The sequence below is a fragment of the Gymnogyps californianus genome, chromosome 10 (genome assembly GCF_018139145.2).
Source record: "Gymnogyps californianus isolate 813 chromosome 10, ASM1813914v2, whole genome shotgun sequence".
Lineage (NCBI taxonomy): Eukaryota > Metazoa > Chordata > Aves > Accipitriformes > Cathartidae > Gymnogyps > Gymnogyps californianus.
This window is the reverse complement of record NC_059480.1, coordinates 22,219,711-22,246,290: the sequence shown is the minus strand read 5'-3', so window position 1 is coordinate 22,246,290 and position 26,580 is coordinate 22,219,711. Positions and strand designations below refer to the sequence as shown.

The 26,580-nt window shown below is 37.0% G+C and overlaps 1 protein-coding gene across 1 annotated transcript in view; it reads left to right on the top strand.

The window, feature by feature from the left end:
- NAALADL2 (N-acetylated alpha-linked acidic dipeptidase like 2) overlaps positions 1–26,580 on the top strand; it is a 324,485-nt gene that overhangs the window by 138,420 nt on the left and 159,485 nt on the right. Inside the window, exon 6 of the mRNA XM_050902673.1 lies at positions 7,982–8,132. Coding sequence (XP_050758630.1) covers positions 7,982–8,132 — 151 coding nt within the window. The remainder of the gene's footprint in view (positions 1–7,981; positions 8,133–26,580) is intronic.

Sequence of the window (26,580 nt, the reverse complement as noted above, 5' to 3'; positions counted from 1 at the left end):
TCTAATAGTAAGTACGTCAAAGTTTTAAGGTCTTGCCATGATGCAGAGCAAGTATTTGATTTTGTATTGTTCATATATATGGCACTGTATGTCAGGAATAGTTGGTTTAATTCCAATGCAGTATGTTTTCTACCTTGTAAGACCTTTATGGGAATAGCTTGTCATTTATGAGATCACCATTGTCTTCATTTCTAGCTTTTTGAAGTTTTATGCAGCTTAATCCTTTTCCCAGTCCTGTTTGTTCAATATAGCAATAGTATCATTCCTTAGACAAGGACAGTGTTTGAGCTGAATAGGAAAGATGTATTTCTTTTCATCATCCCCGTGTAGTCAGCCATTAAACTGGTTATGTCATCCATCTCTTTTACTATCTTAACGCAGCACCTTGAGGATTGATCAGCAAAAGCCAAAACCTCTTCAGATAGAGTTTTGCCACAGAATTCTTTTGAACACTGTCCCTAGATCTCTGTGATGGGAAATATAGAAGCATGATTAAACATTAAGTGCAGTATTAAAAAATTAAGCTGAAGCCAAAAAGGAACCTTTGCCACCTTACTTGTTAAAAATATGCAACTTGGAAGAGTGGTATAAAAATGAAGATATGTGTATCTAGGTGGGTTTTTTCTGCCTTGAATCTTGTTTATGTTACCACTGCATCTTCCAAGTACTCTGTATTATAGTAGGTAATTGAGAGGACAGTGGCATCTAATTAAATCTGCACTATGCAAAGTCTTATTTTTCTACTCAAGCAATCTGTTTCAGAAATAAAAAGATGTTATGTCAGTGAGGTCTTAGAACAGTTTAAATGGCACTTTCCCCTTGCTTGGTAATTTTACGTACTGCCAATTAGTAAAATGAGATGGGAGTTCCTTTCAGAGCGTCATGATTTTAATTGGAACTTCAGTAGAAAAGAGTAATTAATAACTTGTAGCCTATCCAGCTAGTAAAGCTGTGTCTCATATTACTGAACCATGTCTTTTGCACCTTGCACTAAAAAACTGGTTACTGTTATTTGTCTAATTAACGCTGATCATTGCACTGAAGTGTAATGACAATAGGAGATACAGCTTCTACAAATTTTTATGAATATTTTTGATTTGAAACAGAGTAATATGTAGTAGGTAAATGTATTTTTTATATATCTTTGAGATATTTTCTTTCTTCCTCTGAAATATTATTGTGTATTGTATTGTTTGTTTTATTAATTAGTTTTTCTTCTGTAATTTTTTTTGTTGTTGTTTCAATGCTCCATATGTATTATGACTTTGAATATAAAATTCTGCATGCATTTTTGTGTGGAATACCTAGAAGGTGCAGAGAAAAGGAGATGACAATTATATATAGGCAATCAGCATACAAGTGGGAATATCCATTATGTGTTTATTTTATGAATACGTTATGTCCAGGTTTTACTGTGTTAGCACCTGAATGGACTTGTAACAAACAGTGCAATTGTGAATCTGGCTTTAGGAAGAGGAAGACTTTTGGCCTGAAGTTATATGGAAGAGGTCATATGCTAGAATAATAATGTGATCCAGTATGAATTTTGCTGTACTGTCAGTAGCTGACACTTAAAGGCCTTTATTGTCTAATGAACTGTGATGTCATTTACACTAACGCAACCATTGTGTAAAATATCGTTTTTGTAATTTTGTGTGCAGATTTGAGGAGATTTAAGGAGTGCAAACTGCCCTATTAAGCTTAAAAAAATCCCATGCTTAAGCATTCTGTAAGTGCCTGTAGCTAAAGCATGTTTAATCTCTTTCTTTAGGGTTCTGTTACTTTGCCAGACACAGACATATTTTATATACTTTTTTTTATTATTATTACAATAAAATTGGTGATAAGAGTTAAGAAAGAAGAGAAATGCTTGCTTAATTTACCACTTAAAGCTTTGGTGCCTTGGTGTACCAAAGGCACCCCTCTCCAGAGTGTCTCAGTTTCTTTTTAATTATTGTGACTTTCAGTTGTGACTGAAATTTCCAGGTTTTCATATAAATAAATTCACAGAGGTTGGGTATATAATCTTCATGGCACTGACATCAGTCAGAAGCTCCTAGTGTATGGCATGATTGCTTTGATTCTGATTTACACAGGAGCCTGTTTCTGCCATGTTGTGATGATACAGTAGAAGGGCCTTCAAAAACATGTGAATAGTTTCAATGAACAGCCTAATACTATCTATTAATGTAAATATCTATGTACAAGAGTGAGGATACAGCCAAGATACGCACTTTCAATAATGTGAAATACATACACATGAATGCCTTCTGAAGATGACAACTACATTTTGAGGCACTTTTGGCTTAAGACAGCATGGTATGCTAAAGGTCTTTTTGAAATGTAGACTTTTAAATTATACTAGCATAGAATTGAAAATATGTGATAACGAGGTAAAAGAGAAATCTTAAATACCATTGTGCGGCTAGTTTATATTGTTTTATTTGCTGATACATTTTAACCATTATGTAATGATCAAAGGTCTGAAGGCTTATGTAATACAGTTGAAAGCAGAATTAGATCTAATAAGAAAGTGTCACTGGATTTGTATTGCACCTAGTACCTAGTATTGAGAAGTAAAATGTAACAGAAGGGAACCTATAGTAAAATGAAGAGATCTGGTTAATTTTTTTTCCAGCACTAGAGTTTGATTTATCACATGCGGAAAAACTCTCATTGATGTACATACAAATGGTGAAATGCATTTGAAAGTTGCTGTATTTTAAATTAACTTTTCCAGGCGCAGTGTTAGTGCTACTTGTGTTGGGTAAGGATAGAACCTTCCATGATGACTAAGTCACTTATTGTATAGAATTGTAAGCCAATATGTCCTGTACTGAAGTGCGTTATCTTACATAGTGTATCATTCGATAAAAGAACAGGTTGTTCCATGGGTTAGTGAACAGGTTTTTCACAGCTTTGTTTCTCAAGATTGGATTTTGTAGTGTCTAATTTGTGGTCCAAGTTTCTGTATTCTTTTCCATCTGTCACTCTCTTGTGATTTCTTGTATGTTTTTTTCCCCCTTCCATTAAGGGGTAAGCTCTCCAGATTTTATTAATGCCTTCTCAGTGTGGTGCATTAGCAGGATCTACCTCTTGTCTACTCAATATCTCATTTTCATTAAACTCGTAGGAATATACTGAGGTATTTCCCTCTGTGAAATAAGTCTTCTGTGCCAACTAATCAGTGGTTCAATCGTTACTGTGGGTCAAGACACATAAATGGACAAGCATAGAAAGCGGACTAAAGAAGCCTTACAGAGGCAATATTTATCAGTAATGGGACTGGTATTGTATGTTATAAAGTGTAGCCATTACAACTTTAGGGGAGGGATAAAAGGGAGAGAGAAGGGATGACCTTCACCAGGAGGGAGAGAGGAAGACAAACTGCAATGCTGATAACTGTAGCTGTCTGTACATACAACACCATGAATGATTGCAAAGAGGTTTCACAAAGATGGAGAACAGTCTAGACAGTGGCACAGCAAGGTTCTCAGAAAGTTTGGCCATATTTTGGGACCACTTGCAAATGTAGTGGGAAGAATTGGTAATAATGAGAAGCTATTTTAATATGTAATTTGTAGGTTGATATAATCCACAGTTACCTGTGTCATCTTTTTTTTCTGATGTGTTCATAATCATCGTTAACCATCACTTTTAGGAATATACTATGTTGTGATGCACCTCATCAGTTGATCATGCATTACTACTTTATAAGTCATTTGTAAACAAAACTATTACTGGGAATCAACTAAAGGGAGAGAAAAGATGCCATGCTCATTTAATTGTCTTTGAGCCATTAGGGTCTTGCTGGATCAGAGAAGGTAGGGTGTTCGGATGCATTGAGAGAATCGTTTAGGAAGCCCTTTCTTAGCTATCTCTGCACTCTTACTTGCTGTAATCCAGATGAGACCAAAATGGGATGTGCTTTTCTGTCTCTGCCCAGGAAATGACAACTGAAGTTCAACCCTAGATGTGGCTCCCTTGAACAGAACATCAGAGTAGTGCTGATGCAGTCAGGCTTTATTTTCAGCTGGAAAGTGAGAGTACTTCTTAAATAGCTACGTGCTTCAATGTGCATGTTTTTAATCTTTCTGAGGCTCTGTGGTTAGCAGGTAACCAGTCCAATGTACTCTCTGGACAAGAATGAAGCCTGATTAGTGATTGTTCTTGTGCTTTTTGATGCTTGGGAGGTGCAACGATAGTCTCAGCTGGGAAGAGGAGACCAGGGGAAAAGATATTCAGCGAGGTAGACTTTGCTCTCAGCTGAAAGATAACAAATACAGCTTGAGGCCAGTACCTGCTGCATTGCTTCACTGTTTATAACCAGTCATTTAAGGACAGCTCCTACACGTTATGCTGGAGTTTCATGTAGAGAGGCTGTAGTCGCTTCTTTTTGGTAGGTTTGTTCCTGCATTCAGGTTACTAACGTAACCCCTTAATGAAGCATTCATTCAGGCACACACTAGCTTCAGGTGAGATAAAACACATTAAAGTCAGCTGTGAGAGGTAGTGGCCCCCTGCTTCTTGCTGCCGCTTTTTGCCAGCAGAGTTGTGCTCAACTTCCTTATTTTTGACCTAATATCTGTCTGCCAGTAGGTTTGTAGCTGAAGTCCAATGGTAAAGCTTGTCTCAGATGTGGAGTAGGGACCTGGTCTGTTACCTGTGTTCCAATACAAAAGATAACTGTTTCCTCTGCAACATTCAGAGATGGTGCAGTTAAAATGGAGAAGTAGCTTTGAGTTTTCCTGTTAGAGCAAAACCAAGTTCTTTAGACTATTGCAATCTGCCTGTATAAAGAATTGGTTTTGTTTGCTCTTCCAGATCAGTTATCTTGCTCTCCTGTCCAGACACTTGAATGTGTTATTAGGGTGCCCTCTTAATGTATCTAAAGCTATTGATGTTATAGTTATTGCACTTTACATTCAAGCAATATCTTCTTATATAAGATCCTCCCTGAGTAAAATAAAGGCTTCCAAAATCACTAGTCACTACTTAAAATAAAGATGTGTCTTCACTGCTTCAGCCACATCATCTTTAAAAGGCAATGTAATGGTGCCTTATGGTGTGTAGAGTTTACAAGGCTAATCTGTCCCCACTTACATGACAGAGCCTTTGATAAAGCAAGTGTCTCATATTGGGTTAAACTGAGTCCAGAATGTTTTATGGAGCGATTTAATATACTGGATTGAAAGAGTTACTGTTTTTTAAGTGACTCTAAAAACTGAGGATTTAAGCAGCCATAAACAAAGGAAGGGTTAACAGTGGGCACCAGCGCCTGTTTTCTTGTCAAGGGTTCTGCTGTTTCCATTTCATTGTGAGTTGTTTGTGGCTTTGGGAGAAGGAGGAGGCATACACCCAAAACCATAAGGAGCAGATTCTGCTGTTGATTGGTTCTACAATCTAAGATAATCCATTGATTTGAATAGATGTGTACCAGTTTACCTGAAAGACTTAATCTACAGTCTTTAGCCATGTAAAAAAATATTCAATATCTTCCTCAGATTCTTTGTGCTGGACACTTTATGGCTGTTAAGGTGTTGACTTATTTAAGATGAAAATGGAAGCAACAATACTCATTCATGGTTGGCATAGTTGTGATGTCACTGTTGGAAAGTTAAAAAGCAGCAATTATAGCTGAAATCTGAAAGCTGGTTTATGTCACATGTGCAACACAACTCCTTACTAGAGATTGTAGCCATGGCAGCAGTGGTTGCTGTGCTTTGTGAATAACAACCACGTAGTTACCTTCTCTCAGTGAAACAGAGGAATTAAATAGTGATTTTTGTTAAGTACAAAGTTTTTAAAACTCTTCCAAAAAAAGACTGCATCTGTGTTTCCTATCTTCTATGCTATTAAATAAGACTAGAGATGAATAAAAAGATACTGGATATAGATGTAGGAAAAGACAATTGTTATTTTAAATCCTGGCTGTTACATCATTTAGCTATGAGACGTCCTGCTTCTCAGTGTCCCCACCCCTTTTATTGTGCAATCAGATCCTGGCTGAATATCTGAATATGAACATGAATTGGAAACAGAACAGTACAATAATAAACAAACCTACCATTTTGGAAATTTTTATTCCTGCATTACATTTAAGGTCTGTAAAACATTTTTAACCTTTTACATTTTTAAACATCTGTGCTAGTCACTTATGTTGTCACCCTGCACACTCGTATTCATCTGAATAGAGTTCTCTCAAAGAGACTGTCCATTTTCATCTAGGGATTGCTTGTTTCAATAAGATATGTAAGATTACACAAGTGATTCAGAGGTTCACTTGCATCTGTTTATCTGAATTCAGACTATAGTATCAAAATCTTGGCAAATCACAATATTAGATATCTTTACTTATAGAAATCGCAAATAGTAGGCTGCTATTTTTATACATTGTTTTCTGTCAACTTTCAAGAAAAGCAGAACTAAACATCAAATGCTTTCGAGGCTTAAACTGAATGCCATATATTCATGTGATTTACATACTTGTAAAGCCACGAAGAACTATGCATAAACATTCCTTAAAACCAACAGCTAGGAGATAAATTGAAAATATATATATACACAGAAAAAAATGAAGGGTCTAAAAGACGGAAGGAGAAGGACAATTGAACTGAGAAACGGAGGTATAGTAACAAGTTCTCGTGTTCCTACAGAGTTGTGCAGAAACATCATATACTTGCAGTCATTCCTCAGACCATTTGGAGCTATTTGGAAAGTCATCAGTAGAACATAGTGAATAGTAAGATAATCCTTAAATACCAGAATTACTTCTGTCTGAAAAATTAATATAGTTTTGTGTCATTGTTGTAGTCTTCAGTCAATTCCGAATATGCAGAGCGTTACAGAAAGGTCATCTCATTTCATGGGAGTATTTGCCACATTACAATTCAATTTCATCTGATTCAGAATAAAATCCCCTTATTTTTCAGTTCTCTATGAAAGGGAAACCCTGAGTTTTTTTCAGTCAAAATTGATGTATAGGCTGCTGCAAGTTATGGTGCTTGGGTGCTTTTGTCCTTGACTTTGGGGAAGTTTGCCTGATTTGCTGCCCCAGATCTATAGATTTTTGGAAAGGCTAATTACGATTACCCACTCAAGCTATGATGTTCTAACGAGACAGAATAAAAGCTGTCTGTCTGACAGGAGGCAGACTCCAAGGTTTGGGTAAGCTAGACTGCTCCCCCCCCCCCCCGCCCCCCCCCCAATCTGTAAACTCCTTTTGTTTTCTCTTAACTGGAGAATAACTGTGTCCAGAAATCCTGTGCAAGACTGGTGCCAGTGTATGCAAACATCTAGTATGTGCTACACTTATGCATGTCCTTGAAGAGGTAAACTAAGCAGGAATGTCGTACTGCTACTAATATGGAAGATCTACTCAAGATGTTTTAATGAGATTAGTTTCAAAACTAAGGCATTTTCAAGGTGATATTTATATCACATGAAAATATGTTAGGGTTTTAAGTCTAGAAAGTGTCCAATGAGTAGGGAGAAAGGTGGCTCCACTTGTATCTCTTTGTGTACATTACTGAATCATGGCCAGTACCTCATCTGAATATAATCTCCAACACACCAGCCTTGTCTGACTGTCACAATAAAAGAGGTGAAGATGGAACAGTTGCAAATCTCAAATGCAATTGTAGTGAGTGTTAGCACTGTGTTTCCTCAACATGCTACATACCATTTAAAAGTAAGAATTCTTTTTGTCATTAGGCTTCGAAAGCAGCTTTTGACATGAATTGGAAAACATGACTTTGAATTAGTTTTTTGGGGTTTTGATTTTTGTCTTTTCAAAGAATAGCTGCTGATTTTATATTACAAGCAGCGTGGAACTGCACCTGTCTTTATCTGGTTTGTACAGAGCATAGTATGGTGAGAGCCTGATGCATGATAAAGCCTCTATCTCAACAGTAATTAAAATAAATAATGTGTTCTGACATCGTTTTTGTTAATAGTCACCTATATTGTTTTGTTCCCTCAGCTTTCTCTGTTAGAAGATGCAGGGTTTGGTGGTGTTCTTCTTTACGTTGATCCTTGTGACTTACCAAAGACTACAGATCTTGCTGATAAAGCTTTTATGGTTTCCTTGAACAGCGGAGGAGATCCATCAACACCTGGTTATGCCAGTATTGGTAAGTACTGTTGAAGGCATATTCAGTTAATGGACGTTTTAATTCTCTGTAGATTGTAAGTATGGGAGTTAAAATACTGAACCAAATCCTGTCTGAAATAGAAACTCTTGAGTAAGGGAACACTGTGTATGCAGCATGGCTCAAAGGATGGAATCCAATCTCAAAAGTGCTTTACTCTGAACCCTTGGCACAAAGTCTGTATTCTAAATAATTTGTGTTGTTGCTTTTTGTATTTGTGTATTCATGCAAATACAAATTTGGAACCATTATTCCTGCCTGCTTATTCTTATCCCATGGAAAAAAAAAAAGCTATGAAGTACTAATCCCGTGGTTTCTGAGCAAGTTCTACAGGATCTGTCCCCACTGAAAGAAGTATTCTTCCCTTCATTCTGTCTTCCACTTTCATGGTATTGGTAATGGAAACTTCTGGTCAATAGGTGCAAGTGCAATGTAATCAGAAATTTATATTTGAAAGGAATTAAGAAAAATTAATGTTTATAGTATCTTTGCACAATTACCACTTGAATAGGATGTGTTAATTTAGTCTTGTCTCAGTTCTGCCTGGATAGACTAGGTTATCAATTATGCTTTTCTAAATACATGTATTGTCGAAGTATGGGAAATAAAGAATTGATTTTAAGGAACTACGTAGTCTTTTATAAGTTTAAGGGTTTTTTTAAAGCAATGTTAACAATAAATAGAAGCAGCAGCATATTTGACCTGTAGGTACGACTTAAATCTCCGTTCTGGCAGTTCGGTGAATGTGTGTTCTGCTTCTCTGCTGCCTTTTCAGCTTTACAACCTTTTTTACTATCTAACTATTTGGAAATGTATTAAGCAGCAGTCTATGAGTTTGTGACAAGGCTTCATCAAGAATATTTGGTCCAGTTACTAGCTCAGACATCTAAAGTCTGACTTAAATTGGCACTAAATCAACTGAGGCAACGCTGAGATACTTCATGACTAGAATGGCAGAAAATAGAAATATTTGCCTGGTTGTCAAAGAAGGGTGTTAGCTATTCACAGCATGAATGCCTTGACAGCTCTGTGGGAAAGAAATTGCACATTTTCTCAGTGTCTCAGTGTACCTGACCCAGTGTTCTTAAAAGTGCCCTGGGAGCTACAGAGGTAAATATAACACTCTTTAAGCTTTATTCTTGCTCATTTCATGGAGCTATTCGAAAAACAGTTTGTTGCTTATCTGTCTGGCTGACTCCTTAATATTTTATTTACCCTACATGAAAAGTAAAGCTAATTAAAACAGATACACCAACATGAAGATGCCACTTCAGTGTCTAAACCTTATGCGTTGGTTTTCTGTCAGTAAATGATCTCATCGGCACTGTGCATTCCAATCTCCAGTTTGAGAAAAAGAAGCTTAATTATATGGAAAATGCTGATATAAGTACACTGATGGTTTCTACTAGAACCCTTAGTGTGGCTTGTCTGTGGTTTTAAATCTCTGAGCAACATTCATAAGCAGGAAGAGGCTATCATGTTCCTAAAATAATTTATATTTTGATTATTGAATGCAACAATGAGCTTGGAAAGAGCTCAAAGGAACACTTGAGGAAACTTTTTTATGGTTCTGTCACTGGAAGGTAGATCAGATGGAAGTAATTTCTGTGTTTCTGATGATGATTTTCTTCTTTGGAGACTATGAATCAATTTGGTTAGAAGTAACTTATACCTTGGACAAATACAAATACGTCTGGAGCGCAGACTTTTGCCTGAGGGATGTGCTTGCGTATAAGGTAGTTAAAGTGACTACATGTAGAATGAAAGTGCCAGATACCCAGGGTTGCCCCTATCACTTTGATTCACAGAGTATAACATGCACTACAAGAGATTTTATTGGAAGCTCCTGCTTAAGTTATTGGCATATCTTTGATACCATCTGCACTTCACACATTGCCAAAAGAACTGTTACTATTACAATCTCAGGGACTGTTCCTACCATCATTCTCCCTTTTACTAGGAAATTCCTAGTAAGATGAGTGATCTAAAGTTAGTCTTGTACTAGGTGAATAAAAGATAGGTAACTTGTATTTTCATGCTGCTGCCTATGTTTCTCATATTCTTTTAGTCTGAAAACAAATTTCTCTGTGGCATCAGAGTATTGGACAGCTTCAGGTTTTTTCCTAGGAAAATATCTTCAGGAAATGATACCATTTACAGATCTCTTCTCAAAGTTGACAGCATTTTCAAATGGGGTTTATGTAATAGTTGAGAGAGAACTTTGGAGTTCTCATGAGGTTTTAGCTGAAATTTTCTGTTTCGTGAAGATTAAATGCTGTGCTTCTGCATATGAATTATTTTAGAATTTACAGAAATAGCTTGAGGATGGGTTTGAGATGCCTACTACCTATGAGTGGAATGATTTTTTTTTATCTCTGTTTAATAAAGGGGAAAAAATAATGATGTGGAAAGGGAAGTGAAAAGCACTTGCGTAAAAGTTTCTGCAGGTTTGTTTGATAATTTAATTCTTCTATTCTTAAGACTCTCCCAACCCTATGTCGTATCAGTCCTGAAACAATCATATGAGCATTTGTAAGCATCAGTTCTGTCTTCCTGATTCTGATTGCCAAAGACTAGTATCCTCCATTTTTAGAAATCTTTCTTCTATCTTCCTGCTTTTGAAATGAAACAGATCCAGTGGACAGGACTCAAGGAATTAAACATATGGGATTAAGAAGCTTGAGAGGGAGATAAGAGACTTCAGTGGCAAAAATTATCATGAAAATGAAGTTTAGAAGAATACCATAAAACTTGAGTGACTTCCCCCATCTACCTTTTTTTTCCATTTTGACTTTTTGAATGCTGCACTTCCTTTCACCTATCTTTGTATGGCAGACAGATATTAGATTTCTCCATTGCTAGACTTCAGAGCCATTTTAAATCAAATCTGTTTCCACACAGGAAAAGGCTCAGTAAACAAAAATGTGGATAGAACCCATTTGTCAATCCTAGTATGTAAATAGAAAAGTGGCATTGTGATAAGCATTAAGAACCCTGCCCCTGAGATAAGGTACCTCATAATAGAATCCCTATCTGTGCAGCGGTGGAATAGAAATTATTTCATGAAGAATTCAGACAGCATCATAGAAAATACTGTGAGCTTAAAAATGCTGAAATATAACAGCTGTAAAATACAATCTTATGCTATCAGCTGGAGTTTCAAGTGTAATGTTGTTTTAGAGAATTGTTACACAGAGGTCATAACAGTAAGGCAAAGTGGTATATTTGGAAGTAGTCCATGCTTCAGGTCATTGTTAACAGCTAGTCATGTGAGTCATATTACAGGGATTTGGGTGAAAAATCAGTAACACAGGGGAAATGCACAGTGTCTCTACAATTGTGAACAGCGAACATTATTCAGGCAGAGAAATTGACATCAGCATTCCTCAAACATTGCTAATAGGATTTGATTTCAGAGGAAGGGACAACGAAGACAAGGAATCGGTGAGGTGTTTATCCACTGGAGGCCACAGCTGAGCCCATCAGTGAAGTTGGTGCCTCTGAAAACATATTTAAGAAAGGACAAGAATGCTGGACAGGCAGGGGAGTGAAACTGAGCCTGGAAAAAGGCAGGGTGAAGGTGCTGGTTTAATCTTTTTGGGTTTGTTTCTCACTATCCAAATCTGTTTTAATTGGCAATAGTTGACACTGTTCTGTCCATGACAGTAATTGGTAAGTGATCACCCTGTCTTTATCTTGACCAATGAGCTTTTCCATCTTATTTTCTCCCCCTATCCTGTGGAGAAGGGGGAGTGAGAGCACGGCTGGGTAGGTGTCTGGAAGCTGGCCAAGGTTAAGCCACCACACTGTGTTCTCCGTGTTTTGATAAATTACAGCAAAAGTTAAACAACACCAAATATGCATCATAAAAAGCCCATGGCATTTACCTCTTTAGTCATGTGTCATTCTTTAATTGAGTTTAGCCAGTTCTTCTGCAGTGAACACAGGGAACTACTGCTACTACTTGGAATATGGGTAAGTAAGTACATGCTGTGATGGAAATGTATGCCTGCTTTATTTTTAGTCAGCCCTGTGATTCTGTATGTTTATGTGCTTCCTGCCTCATATCTGAGTTTGTCCTTACTGTCCTTTACTTCATGATATTTTACTCCTCTGAAGCAACCAGCTGAGCCGAAGTTAACTAGAAAAGAGAACGTCGTGTAACAGTTTTAACCATGCATATGCAACATATGTTCTAAAATGTTTTGTTATAAATCATCATGACTTTTTACAAGATGTCCTCAGCCCTGGTTTGTCTGTTCTTTTAAAGAACAAAACACAGTTACAAGGATAGTTTTTCTATGCTTGCCTTTGCAGCTGTGGAAATGATCTTGGGAATGTATTTTTTTTTCCTTCAAAATTTGTGTTTACTTTCTGCTAATAACATCAGATAAATGAAATATGAAGATAACTTGGTGTAAAATGACTGTCTACATTCAGGCTTCTGGGTTTTTTTGTTTTGTTTTATTTTCCTTAAGGGCAGACTGAAGCGGGGGAGAAAGAAAAGCTTACAGTGCCATATTTTAATTTAGGGGTGTATATGTATGTTTACATATACTCTTGATCATTTTATTTTTTACTTATGACATAATTTTAGTGTTTGCTATAAAAAAAACCCATACACTTTATCATTACCAACTACACTGCTCTATCTGATATACTGTGTTATTTTCTGTATGAAAAAAAAATCTGTGCTAATGCAATAGAGAGGTAAATCTTTGGAAAATACTGGCTTTTGAATATTAAGCACAGTAAGTAATAATTTCAGCAGATTTTCATTAATACCTCTAGCACTAAGGGTTCAAAAGGTATCTGAATCCATGATCTGCCTCTTCAGTTTTCGCAGGATACAATAAAGCAACTAAATTTGTATTTAAATACCATATTACATGCTCTGAGTTTTTTTGGTGTTGTGGTTTTTAGTTTTTCCTCCTGTCTGGCTTTCAATTGGTGTTGCATGTATTTAAAACTGAGAAAATCAGCTGGGCATCAAGATATTTTAGGCTCACAGGTTTGAGTGTGTGGATCTCTGTATTGTGTATCAGATATCATTTTATCTTCTATTAAGCTGCCTATAATTTTATCTTGGGGGGAGGAAACAAATTTGAATTGAAAATGCAGTGATTTTATCAATTAGAGTATTAGAAGAGGAAGGGAGAAATTACTGCCAATGGTACTGCAATAGCTTGCTAGCAACGTTTGTATCATTTGACTCTTGCAAATGCCATACTGAACCATATGGTCAAAACTTTTCTCGATTTCAAACAGAAAATTATAAAAAAATGTGAATTTAAAAGAGTAGTGGAACGTACAAGTGGTAAACACCAAACATTTGAAAAACAACAAATCAATGCTTCCTATGCTGCAGAATTAGTTCAGTGGAAAACATACTGCCTAAATACTTCCTGATGCCTTAGAAGTTGGAGAGGACTCCTCAGTATTTTTGACATTTCAGACAGTTTCAAACTACTAAACAGCCTTGACTGCCTACAGAACTTTTTCCAGTGAAGTCATTTTGTCTCCCATCCAGCAAAAATAGCATTTTAAATGGTGTCCAGATTAAATTTTTGAAGCTACTCAACTCGCAAGTGAGTTTAGCATATTTAAATCTTTTGTGCAATCATGATTGAAAATAATCCTGCCATAGCTTTACTGACATGATATTTCAGCTCAATGTAATTTGTGCGAGTGAGCTAATTTATTATGTGCTCACAAAACAGCAAACGTCACTGTATGGCAGTAAATTTAGCTGGTGTGTTGGAATCTGCTACTACAAAAGCATGGGTGTCTGCAGAGTCTAGTTGAAATCAATTATCTTTGCATGCGCTGAGAATCCAGGACAGGGGGCTGCTTTTATAGCATCAGGAAGTTTTGTGAGGACTCCCTTTCACTCCCATATACAACTCCTGGTGGTATATGGGAATGGTGTTAAGAAGCAGATGAGACCCAAGACAGGATATTCAGGAAATATTTTACTAGATTTAGGTGTATGGATGAGGAAAGGAATTACTTTTGTTTGCCAAGGTGGAGGGATGAATAGTTGTGCGTTTGCTCACATAGCAATATGTAATGATCCATTTTAAGAACCAGCTAAGCTCTAACTGACAGCTAGAGGCCAATTTTGTGGACCACTTTCTCTGTTGCCAGTCATTCGCTACTTAACACCCTTCTCTGCACATTACTGCGATTTCTTCTAATCCTGTATCTTTCACAGCCTTTTCCAGTGGCTTCATTGTGTTTCAGGTGGGGGTTGTTTTCTTTCAGAACCCAATTAAGCTAATGTTACTTGAGATTTTTTCATCCAGCAGTGTCTAGCAGATAGGCAGGAAAGTTTAGCAGTATTTGTACATGAAATCTGTGTTTATAGCAAAAACATGCATAGAAATAGCAAACCAATACAGTCACTTTCAGGTTTTTGCTAACTACAGCCTTTAAACACATTTCTTTGTTCACTGCAACTGAAACACTTGCTTAGACCGATATCAAATTGGTGATGACACCTCCCCACTGCAAGCAAGCAACAGTGGTATTGCTGGTGTCTGGGGATCCAGATGGGGCTTAGAACAGGAGATAGTTACTTTTTGAGTGGACTTCTTTTTGAAGGCTCCAAAACTCTGGTTATAGTATTACGGTAAAACAACCTCAGTGTCCTAGGCCTATTTTTCCTGTGTTTCTAATAGTTGAGTCTAATTAGTGCCATCTTCCATTTCAGGTGATATATTGTACATTCTGAAAAATGATACTTGTCAAAATTTAAAAGATTCTCTCTTAATATGACTGTTCAGGCAGCCTAGATTTAAAACTGCCTGTTAATTTTTCAATGAAGAGTTAAATTCGTTTAAAAGAAATGCTGGGAGGCAGAATATGTTTGTGAATTTAGGCTGGATTTAGTGTTTAGTTTTGTACGCAGAAAGGGGATTTTAAAAAGCCATTAATTTCCTTTTTAAATTTTAAAAAATTGAACTTTTCCCTTCTATTTAAAAGCTGATGAAATACAGGGAAGAAACAGAAGGGTTAAGTGATTGAACATTTTGAACATAATGGGCCCAATTCACTATTAGTTGTGCCTTTTTCCTAATTTATTTTGTATGTACAAAGCAAATACCTGTTTTGGAGATGACTGTGTTTTACTGAAGTGTACTGCTAAGATGATACCTCAGAGTAAAAGGCAGGCATTTCTGGTAGGTGGTACTAATAATTAATGCTGCTGTAATCGCCAGAAATACAACTATCTCAAAGTATAAATTCTGGTCAGATTCAACCAATAATTTTGGCCATATAGAAGCTAAAGGGAAAAATGTCAGAACCAGAATGATTGTAAAGCAGTTTAGGTACCCCTCACAGGAAGGTAAAGCAGATAGTAGCTATAGATGTATAAATAAAGGAATTGTATTTGCTAATAAAGCTTGGTTAACTTTCCCATATAGTTGTGCATGTATGTAATACAATGGTATTTTATCCTCCTAGCACTCCTGTGCACAAGGTGGAATACTACAACGTAACTCTTACGTATTGCAGAGTTAACACCTGCAAATGCACCTGCATAGTATCAAAAGCACCATAAAGTCAGCTGGCTGATTGTTTAAGCAATTAAAGATGTAATTGGTTTTATAATTGAATTTTTTCTAGTGCAGTTCAAATACTGCAAGCCAGAATAAACCAAACCATCTTTAATTCGACTTGATCTCTGTTCCAGCCCACTGCTTACCATATTCAGCAGCTGCATAAAAAAGATAATAGTACCTCTTCCTACTTTCAGACAGGTAGAAACTCCCACAGGAGAAAACCTAATAATCTTAAAATGGAGATGTGGAAAATACTTTTTCATTACATAAATGTGTACTATCATATTATATAGTACTGTTCTGCAGAACACCAGAAGACGTAAGTAATTCATCACAGTTTGGGTTTGGCCAATTTTCAGAAGCATTTTGCTGGTACTTTTCAGAGGTTTTTTTCAGACTTGCACTGTTTTCCTTCCCTTCAGAGACAGAAGAATGCTCTACTCAGGGGGACTGAGAAGAGGGCAAAAAGAGAGGAGAAGCTGTTGTGATTGTTTAGTTGATTGGCTAAGGACAACACGAGTGGTGAAGGAAGCTTATGAGACAACACAGTAAACAGTATGTGTACATCAAATGTGGTCAAAACCGTCTAAACATATTGGGGGTGTGATTTCAGTGACAGTGCGCTCCAGAGCATGGTTTATCATGGAGTGGCTGGGATGTCTCTAATACTGATGTCAGTAAAGGGATCATAGCCCTTAGCACAAGAGAAAAGAATCACAGAATAGTTGAGCTTGGAAGGGACATGTGGAGATTGTTGAAGGACAAGCTGCCAGCTCAAAGGAGAGACAACTAGAGCAGGTTGCCCAGGACATTGTCCACTGGGGTTCTGAGCATTTCCAAGCACACGCCAAAACCTCTCTGGGCAGCCTCTTCCAGTGCCTGACCACCCTCACCATAAAATAGCTTTCCTTATGCTTAAGGGGAATTCCGTGTATTTCAGTTTGTGCCTGTTGCCCTTCCTCCATTCACTGAATACCACTGGAGAATAATCTGGCTCCACCTTCTTCCACACTCCCATCAAGTATTTACACACACTGGTAAGATCTCCACAAGTCTTCTCTGCTCAAGAATACACAATCCCATGTCTCTCAGCCTCTTCTCATATGTCAGATGCTCCAATCCCTTAGTCATCTTCACGGCCGTTCGCTACACTTGCCCCACGATGTCCGCGTCTCTTCTGTATGGGGGAGCCCAGAACTGGACCCAGCACTCCAGGTGTCGTTTCACCAGTGCTGAATGGAGGGGAAGAATCGCTTCCCTTTACCTGCTGACAATGCTCTTCCTAATGCAGCCCAGGATGCTGCTGGCCACCTTTGCTGCCAGGGCACATTGCTGGCTCATGCTCGATTTGTTGTCCACCAGGACCTGCAGGTCCTTTTCTGCCTAGCTGCGTTCCAGCCAGTCGTCCCCCAAATGGGTACTGATGCGTAGGCTTATTCCTTCCCCGTGCAGAACGCTGCATTTCCCTTTGCTGAACTTCGTGAGATTCTGGCAGCCCCTTCCTCCAGGGTATTGAGGTCCCTCTGAGTGACAGCACATCCATCTGGTCTATGAGCCACTCCTCCCAGTTTTGTATCTTCTTCAAACTTGCCAGTCATCTCACTGTAAAGCGCTGTCAGGTTGCTCAGATGTGATTTCCCCTTTGTAAATCCATTCATACCACTCCCAATAACTTTCTTGTCCTTCATATTTTTGGAAATGATTTCCAAGATTATTTGCTCCATCCCCTTCCCAGGGACTAATGCATGGCTGATCCCAGATCCTCCTTCTTGAAGGTGATAGGAGTGATACTTGCTTTCGTCATGTCCTCATGAACCTCTTCCCATCAGCATGAACTTTCTAAGATTTTTATGGCCTCACAATGACACCTGTGAGCTCCCTCATCACTGAGGGTTCCCAGCCCATCAGGGCTTGCCCTGATGGGTGAATTTACATCTTTCTCTAACTAGTGCTCTCTTAACCTATTTGTTCCTTCTGTCATGCTTCTCAGTATCGCAAGCTACGCTTGTTACTGCAGTTTGGATGCTGAAGGATAGTGGTACATGAGACTTCTTAGGTATGGCAGAATGTATCCTTACAAAATGGCTTTGGAGCAGGGCAGAAGTGAAGCATCATGTCCCAGTGGTGTTCCATGGATAAGAGGAGCTTCCTCTGCCTGGTTAACCTCCACTGCATGGTCTTTAGGTGTGATGTTATGAACCACTGTAGACCTATTGCCTAAGTACACTCAAATATGACTGTAGACATAGTGACTCCTTTCTATTAAGGGACATTAGATTCATGTACTGTTGCTGGTACAAAGTTGCAAGACTCCTTTATGTAAGAGACTGCATCAGTTTTGATGCAAAGCTGTTCTCTCCTTTCCTCTACTAAAACAATTTAAAATGCTCTGATGTATGTTCTATGAAAGCAGGGAGCTTCATTTTGGGAAAGGGATAGTACTGGAAAAAGTATTTGGGGGTAGTGATGGCCAGGGGCCAGCTGTGCAATACAAGAGAATTTCATAAATGTGGGAGAATTTCTGTAACAAGGAGACAGTCACAGCTTACAAAGTTGCTTTCTTCAGTGCTTTTGGCATAGTTCTGTATGCAGTGATGCTAGTCAATATTTGCTGCATGATGGGTACAATGCCAGAATGAGAAACAGTCAGTTAGTTGCCAGATGCTTTTGTTATCTGACATGTTTTTCATGTGCAAAACTAGGCTATGAGAATGATTTGAATAAACCTTTGAAACTTTGATAACTGTTTCGATTTCAATTAGGACAAGTATATGCACAAAATGTGTGTAACTTCCAATACCTCTTATATGCTAATTTTACATAGCTGACAGGTGGGTCTATTGAGTTAGTGAAAAAAAGGTGAAGCCTCTTGGGTTATTTAAAACCTTGTCAAAGTCATAGATCTTTTAGAATAGTGATATAATGATTTGCATATTTGTTTAAAATATTGTGCTATGGGGACCACCCTTTACAAAATAGGTAATGAACAAATGCTTGTGCTGCCTACTTGGGAGGTAAATTCTTTTCTTATAGCAGATGTCAGCTAAAGCTGACACGTGGTGACAATCTATTCCTTTCTGGTATAATGCTCATAACAAGGAGACTAATTTTAGAACAGCTGGCCTACTCATGTTTTAAAATGCCTAGGTTGTTTTTTTTTTTTCTTGATTTCCAAGCATCAGCAGTCTTTCAACTAGTCCACTGTGCGATTTCTGCCAAGCCTAGTTTAAGCCAGGAGTGCAAGGGATTTTCAGCAATATTTTGCATACTCTTAGAGAACTGAACCACATGTTGCCAAGCCTTCAGCAGTTAAAACTTGGGCAGTAGTAATTTTTGCATAGTATAAAATCCATTTTGCTTTTTGTAGTAGTAAATGAAGTGTAAAGGTGAGGTAAAACTAAGAATTCATTCCCTTGTCAGTTACCTCTGCTCCCTCCCAAAATCACTGTATTAGATTCGACTTTGGGTTTTGCTGGTAAGAGGCAAAATATTTCTCTGGGCAGTAGTATTATGTGCTCCTAATCCATTGAACAAATAGATACATCACCTGGCATGGACTATCTTGAGGAATGTTTTAAAAGTTCCCCAGAAAGAGAGAATAAAGGCTTTGCGAAGATAGTATGAGTGGAATATTTCTTGAGTTAAAATTAGGTACTCAGGTGTAAGGAGAATTGTATAAAGGTTATATAGATAATTTCATAAAATTATTTTTGTGGTTTTTTTTTTTTTTTTTAAAAAGGAGTGAGGGGGAAGGCAAGAAATTCAGTAATACCCAAAATGTAAGTATCAAATGACTACTACTGTGTTTGGTTAATTTTACTTCGTAGTCATATTAGGTTTGTAAGCCTTAGGTCCTTCGATGCTCTTATCACTTTTTTAATATTAGCATTCTATTTTTTAAGTGAAAGCATTACCTTGTGAGCTTCAGGGTACTGGAGGGAACCTAGAAGTGCAGCTTGACTGCTATCTAATAAAAAAAAAAAAATCCCAAAACTGAATGCAAATGAGGAAAACATCCATGGATTTTAAGTAGGTTTTGTAACTGTTAGGCATTACTCATGCCTTTTAAATAATTTTTGTTTGTTAGTACAACATATCAAAGCGTAGAAAAGAATCATGCTTAAAACACTTAGGCAGGAGCAGTAGTCCTAAGCTGGTCAACAATGTTTTCTAGAAGTTACAACTTCAGTTTTATTTTTTGAGTTTCTGGCAATTTCATTTTGTTAGATGAAACACATCTGTGTTTCTAGAGTCTGGATTTATCCTCTGATTTATACAATGGACTTGTAATTCTGAACTCTGAACCCCTGATTTGGGAATCAGTGCTTTAAGATAGAATTAGTTACATCTCTCGTTTGCTTTGTAAGATGAAAAGTTGAATTGCAAATCCTATAATAGATTTACAAATCCTAAAGCATATGCAGAAATACTGCAAGAGATTTACAAATTGTAACATAAATCTTAATAAAGTAATTTTTAGCTATGCAAATCTATACTCATTTCTAAGTTAAAATCTCTGTGATCCTAGCAGAGATCATTCTTGAATTTTAATGTCTGTTCTGGTTTGGGTCAGGTTCTTTATGATTGTTTCTACAGGACTTACATTTATTAAAATACTTTTCTTTGTCTCAGTTTCTCCTTCAACTTCAGAGAATAAAAAAATTTAAAAACATTATCCTCTGAACAGAGAGGAGTTGCCATTCATAGAAGTTGTTACAAAAACTGTTCCCTGATGGTTGTATTATAGCATCAATGGGCAACTGAAACTTGCATAAAAGTACTGTGATTTAGTAAGATGTTTGTCTCATAGTATGCACATCTCATTATGGATCAGTTTTTGAAAAGACATCTTAATGTCTTGTCTCGCCTTAAGATGAGAAAAATCCTACCTTTATTTTTTTTACTGCCTTTTCTTTGGATTTGTTGTGTTTTGAATATATGAGTACTGTGAATGTCATATTTACTGTTTGGGGGGCCAGACACTGGAACAGATTGCCCAGAGGGATTGTTGCCCAGAGAAGATATCCAAAATACAGCTGGACATGGTCCTGAGCAGCTTGATCTAACTGATGCTGCTTTGAGCAGGGAGGTTGGACTAGGTGATCTCCAGAGATCCTTTCCAGCCTGAACTGTTCTATGATTCTGTGAGTGGGTAACAAATTTTAGAATAAATTCAGCCTGACAGCCAGTTTTTTGTTGACACTGATATTAAGAAAAAATAATAATATAAGTAATCTGGGACAGGATGGCCTAAAAGAACCCGGGAACTGTGACACAAAGCCAGAAGGCCCCAGAGTATACCTTATAATGTTCTCCCATATAGTCCAGTTGATAAGAGCTGTCTGTCTGTAACACTTGTGGAAAACATGTCTGTATGATAGGAGGGGAAACAAAATACTGGGCTAAATATCAGAAATCAGAAATCAGGCCTGAACAGGTTCTGCATAGTCTTTTCCTTTTCCATGTTTAAATTCTGACCCAAAACATTAATCAACAAAATGAGATGTGGGAATAAAGTGTGATTTTGGCAGAAGTATAACTTGTTTTTCCATTTTAACTAGAACTCAGCCTTTTTTGAATCAACTATTATGGGATTATTTTATTATTTGAATCGACTGTTATCAACTATGTCATACATTTCATTTCTTGGTCTTCATGCTTGATCAGTAGTTTAAAGGACTTCAGTCTTTCTGAGGATAAAGAACAAGATGCTGTGTGTGTTGGTAGTATGCAGCTATTTAAATTGATCTTGATCTGGTATCAAAATAGGGGAAAGCTTCTGTGACACCTATTGTAATTGGCAGACAAAGGAAGAAGTGACTGATTCAACATGTCCATCTAATGCAATCTCAACGCAATGGCAAGTATTTAAATTGTATAATAAGTATTAAATTGTTATAATTATTGTTTCTTAGTTTCTGTAAAAAAACCTTTAGATGGCTGACAGATAATCTGAGTAGCAAATTGATGTGTATTACATACACAGTTTACCTAGGAAGCCTTGCAAGTGAAAAAAAAAAAAAGCTATTTTGGACAATTATTGACTTTTTAATATCATTGTTCTGACAAGGTAGAACAATGCTTAATTACTGGCTGCCACATGTTTAAAGAACAAATATTGAGATTCGGAATTCCTGAACAGAAGAAAGGGATTTTACTGTTCCCGTTTTATGAGTTTTGTAGAGAAATGCAGAGACATAAAGTGATTTGTCCTTCCTGACCATAAAGTTAGTCGAAGAGACACATACTGATTCCTGGATTTATTCTTTTTTGTCCATTGGAATATGCTGCTTTTCTTTTGCACTCCTTTTAGTTTATTTGCTGCATGAATGTAGAGAGATTTATGGCATTGGAAGAAGAAGAAAATTGATATACTAGTTTAATCTCTTGATTCCTCCCTTTTCTATTTTTGTGAAAAAAACCTGTACTAGAACATAATAATAACAGCAGTGTTGCGCTCAAATATAATTCAGAAATTTTAATCCCAGTAAACTACTCCCCCCAATATCTTAAAATTTTTAAACATTTGAAGTCTAGAAAGAAAAACAGTTTAAATGAAAGTGGGGATTAGTTGAGCCTTACTATGTTACACTCCAGGGGTACAGAGTGACATTAATTTTAGGGTAATGGTAGGAGAAATTCAAGATATGGGGAAAAGGACACAAACATGAAGTTGACTGACAAGTGGATTTCTTAAAATGCTTTCTTGCTGTGACTGTCTTGTTTTGAGAAGATGCAAGTGAGGTATCACTAAGATACCAACATCTATCAGTGAGAGAGATGATCTTTAATCCGTTTGCCACTTGTCCATTATTTGACCTGATTATTCTGTTTTGATGATCTGTGATGCCCTAGTGTGTTCATTTTCCACTATCTTCTCACATTGACTGCTGTGTCATGTCCTGAATTTGATGCTGGATCTCAAGCACTCTCCAAATAAACTTTTAGTTCAGTATACCAGTAAGATAGAGGGAAGAAGAGTTCAGAGGACTGAAATCCTGCTCTGATTTGCACCCTGCAGCATGAAACCGTGTTGTTTTGTTAAGTCCTTCGAGGGAACACTCCTTGTTAAAAATAATCCCATCCCCAGGAAGCCCTTTAGAAATGCTTTATGAAGTCCTCTGGGACAAAACTACTTCATTCCCTCTGCAGCCTGAATTGTTTGAAGAGTAAAATTATGGTAGATGGTCTAGTGTTAAACAACCCCCAGTACATGTTCTCAAGGTACCTGATGATGTTCAGATGGAATTCTTTGTAGACTGGGAGCATTCCTGTGGGTGATAGAAATGCCCAATCTCCTATTTAGGGTGGCTTCAGTAGATTTACAGGGAGACATCTTTTGCATTCATTGGCCATTAGGCTGCACAAACTTAGTTACTAGGAGACTTTTTTTAAAATGTACAATTGAAGGCAAGTTTTTTAATCACTCTGTCCTTTGACAAGATGAACCAAACATTTCCCTGAAGGTAAGATCAGTCAGGTGGGGGGGGGGGGGGGGGGAGAGACACATGGAAGCTGGGTATAGTATGTACCTGTCAAAAATGGAATTGATGGTGATATATGACAACTGGTTGACAAGACAGAGCAGAAAAAGTGGCTTAGGGGCACATTCAAAAATTCTATGGGACTTGAACTGTGATTCAGAGGCTCTTCAAGCTTTCTAGAAACTCTTCAAAACACCTGTCCAAGACGAAGGCAAACTGCTGTTCTGTAACGTTAACAGTTGTCTTCTGGCCTGGCTCTCTCCCTTATGGGCAGAATAATTCCTACAAAAATGTTTATTCCTTTTGCAGTCTTTTTCATGTGTTTTCCTCTGTCAAGCTTTTCATAAATGATGTTATCAAAACTGCCCCTTTCTTATGAGTGACATCAGTTGTTCATCATTTATGAATTTTTGAACCTTGTTTTATGTTGCTGAAAACATGTACTTATACCAACAGTACACCAATATTATAGTATGTAATTTGTTTTAGAACTTGAAATGAGCATGCATTATGCCCAGGTAACTGTTTGTTGGCCTCTGATGAAAATACAGTTTATGCAAAAAAAGCCTATATTAATTTCTGAATGATGCAGTACCCAAAACAAAGATAAACTCTTGATGAGCACTGTTCAGAACATGTTGCTTTAAAAAAGTCTAATTTGACCAGTTATAAGTTAGTGAAACAAGTTTATATCTTTGCATGTATATTTATAAATACACATATATGTATTTTTGTGTACCATCCTGTTGAATTGTTGATGCATTAAAATGATTTATGGCATAATTACATCTTAATGGAATACTCATGATATTTTTGGTCCTGGTAAGAATTTCATACTTCCTTCCTGGAGAAAAATCTAAGCATTACCACGCTGTAGATGTTTTGTTACTTTAATAGTAATGCAGGTTTGATTATGTGGATGATCTGGATGCACATTATTTTAGCTAAAGGATACTTTTAGTGGAAATTACAATAATGCTTTATCTGATTAATTAAAACAAGTTAAAGAATTAGATCATTTATCTTACAATATGGATTTGAGCACCTAATAGCCAAAGTAGATGAGGTGGCCGAAAGACGTCCTCATGACACAGATATCGTTACAAGTTTGCTGGTTTTAGCTTACTGAGAATGTTTATAGTTTCAAAACTGGAGTGGTTTAATATTTTAGTAATTATTATAATAGAAATTGCCTCAAACTCAAACGTGTGTTGTACCTGTCATTTATGAGGCTGAATTTAAACTCTTGTTGAAATTCTTAGCCTGCAAAAAAAGGAATAGAATAAAGCAGAGGGAATAAAGGAAACTGAATGTTTAAATAAATATCCATGAAACATCCACATACAGACCTAAGGCACTAATGTGTACTGGACTAGATTTTGATGTGACCTTGTTTCTGTTCCAAATATGAAAAACATGGATTTCCCTTTAGCTAGAACCTGATGGATTTTTTCGTATATCTACTCTTAAATAAGGTAGAAGAAAGAGTCTATGGCCTTAAATTTCAGTGGGGGAAAGGATTGTGTATTTCGAGCTTCTACTGAACTACATTAGTAGGATTTACCAAGCAATATCCAGTATGATTTAAGGCTTGAAGGAGCACTTTTGCAGCTGAATTACCTTTCTTGTTGTAACTGTAATTGTGCCCATACATTGTATCTCTGACTGGATGTGGGTGCTAATTTGAGTGCTGGTGCCTCTGGTGATTTGACTGCGAGACCAATTAGATGTGTAGAAGCGCTAATGGGTAATTAGGGCTCAGATCTATTTAGGTAGTGTATAGCAAACTCACCTACTTCTGTTTCAGGTTCTACCTTCCTTGTTACTTTGCTTTGTATCAGACTCTGTAGGAGAAATCACTTCTAAAAGGAGTGTATTGAAGCAAATATATATTGCAGCTTCTAATAATACCTTTCAACATTGTCTTCCCAACATTGTCTTCCCAACATTGATAGTGATGCTCTCATTGTTACGGAGTACTTCCTAAAAAATGCTGATGACTCTTCAGTCCATTGATCTGATTGAGGTTGGTGGCTGTTCAACATCTTGCATGTGTAATTTGCAAAAAATAAGCTTTATTCAGTAAATTGTTCTCAACTAGAGACTGTTATGTTGTAACTGCAGAGACTGACTGTGCTCATCCAGAAAGAAGTTCAGTTCACCAGGCATCTCTGCCACTTACTTTGGCTAAAGAGAGGAAGGAAATGCCTGACACCTGTGGAAGGAAAGCTTCAGTTGTTTCAGAATGTCAGGCAAAATGTCAGGGCTGAGAATATCAGGCCAGTGATTTGTATGTTCCACTGATGGTATGTTTTTCTTATGCTACCATCAGTATTGTTCTTTGAATTATCATCTGGTGTCTTTTATTTTTGTGTTGGTAAAGAAAATTTTAATGTTCCCACTGTTAAATGCTTGCTATAGATTACATCCTTCTCATCTTTTTCAATTCCTTTGACTGTTATGTTTTACGGAACTGCTGGATTTTTTTAGTGTGAGGGCTAACAATTAGAACAATACTCCAGCTGAGACTTTATGTGCTTGAGTAACTGAGCTGTGAATGTACCCCATGTAGGTGATTCATACTGCATAATTGCTTTCAGGATAAAAACTTATTTGTGTATATGTGGGAGTACAGTTGCAAATTCTGTTTAGAAAACAGAGTTTTTCTGTATACTTGGATACTTTTATATTCATTAATGCTATTTAAAAGATGCCCTTCAAAAACATGTCTACCTATTTTTGTTTCTGCTTAGATTTAATATAAGAGTAGAGCTAGTGGATGTACTAGTTCTTCAGGATATTATTAGACAGGATATTATTACCTGATAGCACTGGAAGTCCTGTCTTAGTTTACTGTACTGGAAAGCTTGATAATTAATAAGTGCTTTTAAATGTATTTACAACTCAGTCATAACAATGATGAAAGATAGTTTAGGGTTAAGATCATTTTGATTGCATTTATGATGTTAAATCTGGAGAACTAATTTCAGAATCAGTTGTAAAATGTGTGACTTTAGTTAATGGCAGCAAGTACCTGAGTTTCAGTTCATCTAAGAATAATTTAAATTATTTAAAATTAGAGGAAACTCCGTCACCTATGACTAATTTATTTGAAAGTTTGGATTTTTTAGGTAACATTTTTCAATGCCAGATTTCTACTTGGCCAGTTTCAATAGTTAAATTATCCCATGACCAACTTTGCATGTTTCTTATGACCTCAAAGTGGAGGTGCCCTGTGGTATTTCATTTTCATCTGGTTTATCCTCTTAGCTGTGCATTGCTTTATCTGCCTCATCATCCTGGGCAATGATTCCTCCTTCTGTCCTGGTTTACAGATCCTTTAAAGACTTGCTTCCTTCATTCTACACAGAAGAAATAAAA